The following is an 11,603-nucleotide window of genomic DNA, read 5'->3' as shown; positions in this document are numbered from 1 at the left end:
CAAGCAAACGTGCCGTATGGCCCATGGCTTAGGGCCGGGGATGGAGCCAATGATTACTGGCGTAACCGCGATGGGGTTGGAAGAGATGATCGACGCCGAGGGGTAGCTGTTGGCAACGATGGAAACGGTGAGAATGTGGCCGGGGTTGGCGTAGGGCAGGAAGATGACTTGGATGTCGATGCTGAGTTGGAGAAACTTGAGGAAGAAAACCGAGACACTACCTCAAGGTCTGGGCATGGGTCAAGGGTGCAGGAAGAGGATAACAACACCTCCATGGCCACGGAGACCCTCCTTATGGGCAGCTCCTCTAGTGGGACACAGGATAAGAGTCATGAGGACTCTTCTTTCACCTTTCCAAGCGTTGGTTTACCGGCGGGAGGAGATGAGAATGGAGGTGGTGGGGGAGCTACCAAGCCTATGCAATCTGCCATGTTTTCCGACACAAACCCGCGCAAGCGTGCAGTTGGGACTTCCGACAATGGTGCTTCTCATATGAGTAGTGGTTCTGGGGTGTCTCCCCCTTTAAAGAGACAAAACAACATTTCTGGATTGGGAAAGGCGGAGTCTGTTGATCAGCTCCGCCCACCTCAATGAGGATCCTATCTTGGAACTGTCGGGGGCTTGGGAACCCACGTGCAGTTCGAGCCTTGCGAAGGCTCATCCGTTCAAAAGATCCTGACGTGGTCTTCGCCATGGAGACTCGTCGTTCAGATAGTGAGATGGCATCTTTGCGTGGTTTTGGTGGCTTTGGGAACATCTTTCCAGTGTCTTGCACAGGTTCTGGCCGTTCAAGAGCTGGTGGCTTGTGTTTATGGTGGGGAGAAGGAACTGAAATTACGGTAGTTCATTCTTCACTTAACCATATTTTATTTATGATTAAACACCATGACTCTAATATTCTTATGCAGGTTCTGGCAGTTTATGGGTGGCCTGATGACCAGAATAAATGGCGCACTTGGCGAATGATAAATGATTATAAGCCGGCTGATATCGTCCCTTGGCTATGTATTGGCGATTTTAATGATATCCTGAGTCCTATGAACAAAATTGGAGGTAACCCAGTGAATGTGTCTCACATTCACTTGGCTTTAGACACTATTTTTGAGTGTGGTCTCCGAGATGTTGACTATTCTGGGTACCGTTATACTTGGTCTAATAAGAGGAAGTCTCCTGACACAATTGAGGAGAGGTTGGATTTTGCACTTCTTAATGACAGCTGGTTAGAGTTGTGGCCTGTGAATAATGTTTCTCATCTACCTCGGTACCGTTCTGATCACAACCCCATTCTGTTCGCTTGTGGTACTCGTAGGTCATCTGTTTTTAGGCCGAGGGTCCACATGTTCAGATTTGAGGAATTATGGCTCCAAAGCGGGGCGGAGTGTGCAGAGGTGATAGCGGAGACCTGGAACCGTACTGGACCGGATATTGTTTCTAAATTATCCGAGGTTGGAAGTTCTCTTGACAGCTGAGGACGTGAGAAATACGGAGATGTGGCCAAACAGGTTTCGGATTTGAAGTCCAGACTTCAGGTTCTGCAGGGTCAAACCAGTCCACACCGGTTGTTGATGAAACAGCTGAGATTGAGAGCAAACTTGATGTTCTCCTTGAACAGGAGGAGGTGGTTTGGTGCCAGCGATCACGAGCCAATTGGCTCCATCATGGTGATAGGAATACACATTTTTTCCACACAAAGGCCACGCAGCGACGCAAAAGAAATACGATTGAGGAGCTGAAGGATGACAGGGGGCGCAAAGTGGAGGAGGATAAGGATATTTACCGGGTTCTAGCAGGTTACTTTACGAACCTCTTCACTTCCAATGGTCCTGTCGACATTGAGTCAGTCACATCGCTAGTGTCAGGAAGAATCTCACCACATCACTACCAGATCTTGTCCACTCCTTTTACTAAAGAGGATGTGGAAGAGGCCCTGTTCCAAATGCACCAAACTAAAGCACCGGGGTGTGATGGTTTGCCTGCTTTGTTTTACCAAAAATTTTGGCATATTATCGGCGACGATGTTTCACATTTCTGCCTGCAGGTCCTTCATGGAGACATCTCACCAGGTATTATCAATAAAACTCTTCTTGTTTTAATACCTAAGGTAAAGAAACCTATGCATGCAAATCAATTTAGGCCCATAAGTCTATGTAATGTGATTTTTAAAATTATTACTAAGACCTTGGCGAATAGGCTAAAAATAATTTTGCCTGATCTTATTTGCGAGTCTCAAACTGCCTTTGTTCCTGGTCGTCTGATCACGGATAATGCCTTGGTGGCGTTTGAGTGTTTTCACTATATGAAGAAAAAGATAAGTGGCCGTAATGGCGTAATGGCTTTAAAATTAGATATGTCAAAAGCGTACGATAGAGTGGAATGGCCTTTTTTGGCGAGTGTATTACAGCAGATGGGGTTCCCTGCTTCATGGGTGAGCCTCATCATGACTTGTGTGTCCACTGTGGACTTTTCTATTATGTTAAATGGTGCACCTCAGGAACCTTTTCAACCTCATCGAGGTCTTCGACAAGGGGATCCCCTATCTCCTTATCTTTTTATTCTGTGTGGTGAGGTGTTTTCTGCACTGATCAATAAGGCTGTATTAGCGTCTTCCCTTCATGGTATAAAAATTGCTAGAACTGCCCCTGTAATTTCCCATTTGTTGTTTGCAGATGACAGTGTCATTTTTGCCCGTGCTACAGTACAGGAGGCTCTGTCCATTAAGGCAATTCTTGCCAGTTACGAACAAGCTTCGGGTCAAGTCATTAACCTTGATAAATCGATGCTCTCTTGTAGCCGAAATGTGCCAGATGATTGTTTTCATGAGCTTAGACAGCTGTTGACTGTAAAGGCGGTGGAGAGCTATGACAAATACCTGGGGCTTCCTACCATCATTGGTAAGTCGAAGACTCAGATTTTTAATTTTGTCAAGGAGCGTGTTTGGAAGAAGCTTAAGGGCTGGAAAGAGAGGTCACTCTCTAGAGCAGGGAGAGAGGTGCTTGTAAAAGCGGTGGCACAGGCGATTCCGTCCTATGTCATGTCTTGTTTTTTACTCCCTGATGGGTTATGTAACCAGATTGAGGGAATGATTAGCCGGTTCTATTGGGGCGGGGATGTAACGAGACGTGGCATGCATTGTCTTAGTTGGACGGATTTGTGCAAGGCCAAGGATAATGGCGGACTTGGGTTCAGAGATTTTAAAATGTTTAATTCTGCTTTAGTAGCCAAAAATTGGTGGCGTATCAAATCCAATCCTGAATCACTTATGGGGAAGGTTTATAGAGCGGTTTATTTCCCGCGAGGCACGATCCGTGGGGCTAAACGTGGCTATCGCCCGAGTTATGCTTGGTCTAGTATTATGCGATCTGGTGAGATCTTTGCAACTGGGGGTATGTGGAATATTGGTAATGGCAAAAGTGTTAAGGCTTGGTCAGACAAGTGGGTTCCAGGGACGGATACACTGGTGTATAGTGTGGAGCTTGCTCAACATTTTGGAGTCACTCTTGTGTCTGACCTTATGCTGCCGGGCTTGCTGGCATGGAATAGGGAGCTTATCAATTTTATTTGTTGTCCGCCGACGGCGCAAGCGATTATGGCAATTCCTTTGCCTCTTGTCCCTCATGATGATGTTCTGTATTGGCCCTTCTCTTCAGATGGTCATTACTCGACCAAGTCAGGTTACCAATTCCTACGCCACGGCGCTGAAGCTGTTGTTGCGTCCTCTTCCCAGGTTCCCTCTCTTCCGCGTGCGAATTGGAGGAAGCTTTGGAAAGCTGATGCGCTCCCTCGATGCCGTGAGACGGGGTGGCGGGCGTGCCTTGAGGTCCTTCCGGTGCGAGCCTACCTTCATGCGCGCGGTTTGGTCACGGACCCGACGTGCCCGTGTTGTTTGGTAGCTCCGGAGACTGTCCAACATGCGTTGCTCTTTTGCCCGATGGTGCAGCCAATTTGGTTTGCCAGCTCTCTTGGTTTCCGCCTAGCTCATGAGTGCCGAGTGCACGAGTTTGTTTCTGATTTTATGCAGGTTGCAGACATGTCCAGCCTTGGAGCTTTTCTCACCTTGCTGTATGCGATTTGGATGGCCAGAAATGAGCTATGTTTCAAGGAGAAGGCTTCAACATTGGAGCAGATTTTGACCCATGCAGCTTCACTCACACCGCTGCCACCTTTGGAGGGTCCTATGGTTCCGCAAGTTCACCGTCCCAACACTTGGTCCCGTCCACATCCGGGCACGTTCAAGATCAATTTTGATGCGGCGATGGCTCCTACCGGCGACGCAGGCTTCGGTCTTGTTGCTAGGAATTCTCGTGGGGAAGTGTTGGCAGCAGCGTGCTCCTCGCATGGTCCAGCAGCATCTTCTTTGTTAGCGGAGGGGCTCTCTTTCCGTTGGGCGCTCGGTTTGGCTATGGATCTTGGTTTCCGGCGCGTCGTGTTCGAGACCGACTGTCTCCTTCTTTATGAGGCGTGGAAGCGCCGGGGTGGTTGCTCTATTTTAGACTCTTTGATATTAGACTGTCGTCGTTTGTCTTCTGGTTTTGATGCTTTTGATTTCAGTTTTATTCGTCGTACTGGCAATAGTGTCGCTGATGCTTTAGCTAAGCGTTCTTTTATTTTGGGTGTTTGGGTTTGGATTGAGGAGATCCCTCAAGACTTTTATGGCTTAGTCCAATCTGATGTAATGGCCTCTGAGCCCTCTGTTTCTTCGTAATTGAATGAATCATTTTTCAAAAAAAAAAAAAAAAAATTACTCTGATATAAAAGAATCACCGGACCGGCTCCGTCACTGTACATCTGCAGCCAATGCTCATGTTCAGAAGAGGGAAATGGGACAAACAGCATGAAGCATAAATAAGAACTCAATTTACAATGCAGACAGACGTCACATGATTTTTAGAGATGGAGTGAAGGACCTCGAAAAGGTGCTGGAATTGGTAAAACTAAGGGCATGGAGATGGTTGAGGGCTAAGAGTAAATGTTTCATTTACTCTTTTTATGATTGGAGTATAAATCCAAGATATTGCCTGGGTAATCTCTGAGGTCTGATTTCAGTTTCAGTTGCAGCCCACAAGTGTTTGCTCTTCGTTTTGTGGAAGTTTATCCAGTTTAGGAGACTTACTGTTGCAGCAAGGAATTAAATGGGAACACAGTCAGAAGCAGCACATTGGTTTATGTAGTTGAGAGAATCTGTTGGGGAAACTAGCATATAGTTGTAGATTAGAAAAACAAGGTTATCTAGTGTATGTGTTAGACTTTGCTTCTTTTTGTGTGCTGCGCCTCTTGTTCTGCTCTGGCTAGTCCTCCGCCGTAGGATCCTAGTGTTGGATAGGTGGTAGCTAATTGAGCCTCGGTCACCTTGGCTTATTTCTTTTCTTGTTTTTTCTGATTTCTTTGTATATACCATGGGTTGAGGTACCCATAGTACCTCATCAATACAATTTTGCTTACCCAAACAAAAACAAAAAAAAAGTGAGAAAGAACGTTTTTAGCTTTTGAATTAATTGTAATGGTCAAGATTAGAAGGCTCCTAAAAAAATCACGTGCCCCCTCCCTCATTTAATTTCCAAACCCTTAATTTTTTTGGTGTACCATGGCTTCTATTCACATTACCTTGGTTGCATCATAGTCACGACTTTCCCTCTATCATGTGTTTTTGGCATCAAATTTTAACAATGTTAACTTTTCAAACTCACCCAAATATGAATTTCGAAATACATCTTCAGTCTTCATATTTTTTTCTATTGGATGTGTATTTCCAAAGAGATAAATAACATTTAACTAAATTTTGTTTCCCTTTGGACAAAAAAAAAAGTTGAAGTAACTGGAAATACTCAAACAAAACTAGACCAAAGCAACCTAAGCATGTGAAACGTAGCAATAGAAAACGAGGAGAGGAGGCACATGAGTATTTTTTAAGAGTCTTATAATCCTAACTGACAATTTTGATCCGAAGATTAAAAGTGATTCGGTCCCTTCATATATATATATATATATATATATATATATATAATCATATTACGCAAGATATCGTCCATCAGGTAATATATTCTATCTTTAATCAAACAACATTTCATTCAATTTAATCACACATATAATCATATGATTAGCAATCAATATTCCATAGCAAACAACCACAGGCAAATTAAACCAATCAACAAATAAATCCAGGGTAAGCATTCTGACAAAACCCTTGGTATTTACTATGACGTAACTCATCCCCCTAACCTGGTCATCCCGTGCAAACCACTAGAGATCACTTGTACTCGTCGTATTGAGCCTCATTTAAATTTTCTGAGAGTGGCATTGACTTCAAAATTCTTTCCGAATGCGTCTCTAACAACCCAATATATTAGAGAACATCCTAGAACACATTTATAAATTAAAACTGTGAGGAAAATCCTATGGTTAAGGCTCGACCATAGAGATTTTTGGTTAACAAAGCTATTAATTAGGCGGTGTTTCAACTTTACAACTACATTGCCTATGTGTTGTAAGTTCATATTTACCGAATGAAATACTAAATAACGGTTCTCGATCTCTACATGATCATTGTACTATGAAATAGTAAAACGGTGGGGTTCGATCCTATGGCTCTTGAACCCAAAAGCATGAGGGAACTCAGTAGAGCAGTAATATTAGACAATGTCATTTCAGCCAACTAATAATTTTTCATCAATTGAAAATGCATTTTGAGCTAAGATGACAACATCCTACTAATTGAAAATGTGCTCTATTCTAAAAAACTTGATTTTCTAACATTTAAAAATACATCCCTAACATGAATATGCACATTGAAGTGAATGATTTGGGGTTAGGGGTCTAGGACTCCCTAATCTGTAGATGTGAGATGATGGAGAAAATACATTTTCTCTACTTGCATATGATGATCGAAACTTCTACATTCCAAAATAAAGTATCTCAACCAATTAAAAATACATTCTAAAAATGATTTTTTGTTAAATACCAAAAGAACAATTTTTCACCGATTAAAATTTGATCCAAGGCTACGAATCCAACTTTTAGTGACAAAATGGTGATCTAATTAAAAATGGAAGCTTGTATCCTTGATTGGTTACCAAACTCGGCTAGACAACAACATACATGATGCAATTAACCGATCAAATGACAAGGAAAATATATTTTTACCACAAAAATAAGGATACAGTATGGTGGTGGTGCTCACGACCCTTCCACCTTCTCCATGGTAATGATGGTGCGATGACGAGCTCCTTGGTGGCATGAGGAAGAGAAGAGGAGCTTGTGGTTCTCATGGTGATGACCATGGTGAAGAGACGGGTGGTTTCTTCCACCATGACAAGGAGAAGTCATGTTTGGCTTTGTGATAATGGGAGGAAGATGGAGAAGTGGAGATGGTTTAGAGATAGAATGTGATCTTGAGAGAAAAATAGCGGTAATATGAAGAAGTGTTCTAATGAGAGGAATGGGCGCGAGAGTTTATAGAGAAAGGTGCTTGGGCACCATTGAAAGGATTAATAGGTACTTGAAGAGATCTATGCGGAGCAACCACAAGGATTCGTTTGCGAAGGAAATGAAAGCAAGCTTCTCAAGCATTATAGCCGAATTGAACAATATTTCATCGATCGAGGATTCAGGAGGAGCAAGCGTGAGCCTACACTATACATCAAGATGCATGGTTAGTATGACACTGTCTTAGTTTCATTGTATGTAGATGATCTTATCTACATGAGAAATAATAAAAAGATGATGATGGTGATCAAAGAAGATATGATGAAAACCTTCAAGATAAGCGACCTTAGTTTGAACAATTACTTCCTCAGTACAGAGGTAAGTCAGAGAAAATATGGGATATTTATCTCGCAAAAGAAACACACAGAAGGTTCACTCAAGAAATTCAAGATGTACGACTTCAAGCTTTTAAGTACTTCAATCATGACAAATGAGAAACTACACAAGGACAATGGAGCACCATAAGCTTATGCATTCAGATATATGAGTCTAATTGGTAGTGTGTTATATCTCACAGTTACATGACCAGACATCATGTACAATACAAGTATTGTATCAAGATTCATGAAAATCCCAAGTCAAATACACTATGGAGCATGAAAAATAATTTTGAGATATCTATATTCGATGAATGGAATGAAGTGAACCTTTAGTGTGCTTTATTACTAGGACCATAAATAATCTTTTGGGCGTCAAAGAAGCAAGCTATAGTTGCACAATCAACAACAGAAGAAGAGCATGTGGCAGTTGCGAAAGAAAAAAGTCAAGCTTTACGGCTTCACATAGAAATCGAAGAAATAGGAGAAAAACAAGATGAGTCTACTATGATCTTTTTGTTAAAAAATACATATCACAATGATGAAGAATCCAGTACGTCATTGAAGAACAAAACACATAGCAATGAAGTACCACTTCATTAGAAGCTGAGGCAACAAAATAGACTCAGCTCAACTATTATAGAACTGAAGATCAAATTGCTAGTATATTCATGTTTATAAAACCATTCACTAATTATCCAGCTTTTCCAAATACTAACATTATTTGATAAGTTCTAAAATTAGACCTTTTTGCTATACTCTTCCCAGGGAACATTCAATATCATCTTGATTTCATTTCCCTCGTTCCTTGTAACATTCGCAGTCAATTCCATCTCTACTTCCATGTCTTTCGCCGTAGAAGAAGTTTCTCCCACCTTACTAGGTTCACCTAGTTCCTGCGAGGAAAAAGAAAACAAAGGACAACACCATTAACTCTAGCTACTACCACATAGCACAAGGTTTACTTTTGAATATAGAGTATATACAATATATACTTCTTCTTTGAATGTTAAGTATAATGTATGGTCATCTTTAGAAACGTTTGCTGGAATATTTGTATTTGTTTTTCGAGTAGCTCCATAAAGAACAAATTGAGTTACTTCGACCTTCGATCTCAACTTCTTTTTGGATGGCAAGTGTTCAAAGGTCTGCAAAAAAAAATTATATATTTTAGTTGGCCACTTATGCCATCAAATTTATTCAACCGGTTGTCTGAATTACCCCATAGGCTTATAACTTCGTTCTATGAAGATAAGTTATTCAAGCAAAAATAGGACTAGATCCAGATGAAGTTATTTAGCCTCATGGGATTTTGTAGATAACCTCTTGAATTTTTTTGGACAAATAAATTTTTTATAAGAAATAACAAGACATTTCAAAAAATATATATATAGATTTCTACATTGATATTTTTTCCAGAAATCATTTAGAGTGATATCTTACAAAGTCTCCAGCTCTAGATCCAGATTCCCTCTTCCTATATTCAATATTCCAATGTTGCGATCTTTCAATAAATGTAAAACTGTGAGCATAATTTTCCCCGGTAAAGTCTTTCTTGATATGTGCTGATTGGGGTCTCTACAAATTCACCACAATGTATCAGATAGATGCTAAATTATTAATCAGTAATGATACTTAAACACCCAAACAGTGTAAACATCCAATAGACATTCCGGTTCACACTCTAGATATATCTCACTTCTATCATATATCACATGTTAAATGTTAGTTCATTTGTAATAAAGTGTTAGCATGGTTTAGTTAAATTTTGTTTATGTCCATTTATGTATTTCTTAGTGATTACTTAGAATAGTGATGCTAGAGTTTAATGTCTAATGTAGATTTTTAACTTGCATATTTTCCTCTTCTCTATTCATTACTACAAATAGAGAAGTTTTTTAGTTCTGGTTCAAGAAAGATCATAAAATAAAATGTTTAGGTTTCAAAAATAGTTGATTTCCTATATTTTATACTACTGCACTTCAGATACTCCAACAAATTTGATATCAGAGCTCAAATTCAGTAACATGGATTCATCAAATTCAATATACTTACTCATATACAACAAGCCAAATGGAGACCATTTTCCTTTTCCAAAGAACCCACAGTAAAAACCAACATACTAGATTGATGTCAAAGAAAAAGACACCAAGGAGAATGTGAAGAAAAATGCTACAACATTGAGAATTGTCCATCAAGGAGTAAGCGAAGTCATTTAACCTAGAATCTTTGGCATAAAAAACCAAAGTGGCATGGGAACACTGAAGACAAAATTTCAAGGATCAGCAAATGTGATTACTATCAAGTTGCATTACTTGTGGAGTTAGTTTTACAATCTCACAATGAAAGAAGGTGGTTGAAAAATCAATCAAATTAAAATTCGCGGAGTAAATGTATCTGAAAAGATTCTATTGAGTACTCCTAAAAAATTTGAACAAGTTGTTGTTATTGAAGAAACCAATTATCACTCAAAGCTCACTCAATATGAAACCATGGGGTCTTTAGAAGTTCATGAATTGAGGGTGAAAAAATATAACAACCAGCATTTGGAGTAGATATTTCGAGTAAGGAAAAACTTAAAAAATTTCAAAGCATAACAAGACGGAAGAGGGAGTCCATTTTATTGAAATCGTTCCAATAGAGGTCGGGTGGTAAAAAATTAAAAGCAGTGGAAGAGGTAAATGAAGAAAAATATGCATAGCAGCAAAGACCTTCGGGTAACTATAATTCTTCCTTCTTTATCTATTATAAATCTGGTCAGTGATCCAAGGTTGTCACTGTAGATGCACTAGGTGCAAAATTCCTAATCATTCTAATAGTGATTCTTAGCATACAGAAAAAAGGGAAGATGATGACAACAACAAAAAAACTCATTAATTATAATGCACAAGATGAAGCAAATAAGTGATTCCTGCCTATGTCTTATGATGTAAAATCTTGTGAGAAATGATATTTAGATAGTGGTTACAACTATCATGTAACTAGGACCATAATGTGTTTGAAGATTTGGATGAAATTTTTTCATCTCAGGTTGCATATTGTCTATGTCCATTTATGTATTTCTCACCGGTTACAAGTATAATGATGTTATAGTTTCTTGTATGTTATGTAGATGCTTAAATTGAGTCCTTTCTTCTTTTCTATTCACTTCTATTACAAGAGAAGTTTTAAGTTCTGGTTCAAGAAACATCAGAAAATAAGAAGTTAAGATTTCAAAAATAGTGTCTTTCCTATATTTTCCACTCTGACACTTTCGTTGCTCCAACATAACATCTGTGAATTGTCTCTACTCTTATTTTCTCACTCTGTATGTCTACACTACATGAATGTCTACAATTCATTGTCCATTATTAATTATTTTCACACTTTCAATCAAACAATGGAATAAGAAAGTAGCATAGAGAAGTGTAATCTCGAGATATGTTTAAGGACTAAAGCAACTCACCAAGTACATGTCAATGTCAAAGTTATCCTCATAACATATAGCCGGAAGTTCAAAGCATAATGAAAGTTCACCAGCAAACTCAGTGGTATGTGGTTTTCCTCTTTTTGGCGCACCCTGTTAACAGCTCCATTGCATGTAACTCATATAGAAATGTTTTTTGGATAATGGTCAAATTATTCCCTAATTTTATAAGTCAGTTTGATATTAGTCCTTCAGTAGAAGAATGGTGTTTTGTGGCGGTAAAAAACAGCTAGTAATTATAAAAATGGCTGTCACTAAACGTTGTTTTTCCACCGAGGGACTAAAATCAAATTCGCTTAAAAATAGAGACTAATTTCACCATTAACCCTACTTTTTTGAAA

At 39.7% G+C, this 11,603-nt stretch overlaps 1 protein-coding gene across 1 annotated transcript; it reads left to right on the top strand.

The window, feature by feature from the left end:
- Positions 1-590: 590 nt before the first annotated feature.
- LOC130712246 (uncharacterized) lies at positions 591-4,702 on the top strand. Its single transcript, XM_057562079.1, has 3 exons — positions 591-839; positions 909-1,445; positions 1,613-4,702. Exons 1-3 carry the CDS (start codon positions 591-593, stop codon positions 4,700-4,702), a joined length of 3,876 nt encoding a protein of 1,291 aa, XP_057418062.1.
- The last annotated feature ends 6,901 nt before the right edge of the window (positions 4,703-11,603 follow it).

The sequence above is a fragment of the Lotus japonicus genome, chromosome 4, assembly GCF_012489685.1.
Source record: "Lotus japonicus ecotype B-129 chromosome 4, LjGifu_v1.2".
NCBI lineage: Eukaryota > Viridiplantae > Streptophyta > Magnoliopsida > Fabales > Fabaceae > Lotus > Lotus japonicus.
Note: the sequence above shows the minus strand (reverse complement) of the source record. Positions and strands in the feature narration are given on the sequence as shown.

What these genes read in the sequence shown, in the direction of transcription:
- LOC130712246 (XM_057562079.1), top strand. Translation starts at nt 591, where the DNA reads ATGAGGATCCTATCTTGGAACTGTCGGGGGCTTGGGAACCCACGTGCA. An exon ending in GAGAAGGAACTGAAATTACG is followed by an intron (nt 840 to 908) that starts GTAGTTCATTCT and finishes ATTCTTATGCAG; the next exon opens with GTTCTGGCAGTTTATGGGTG. An exon ending in TTGTTTCTAAATTATCCGAG is followed by an intron (nt 1,446 to 1,612) that starts GTTGGAAGTTCT and finishes CTCCTTGAACAG; the next exon opens with GAGGAGGTGGTTTGGTGCCA.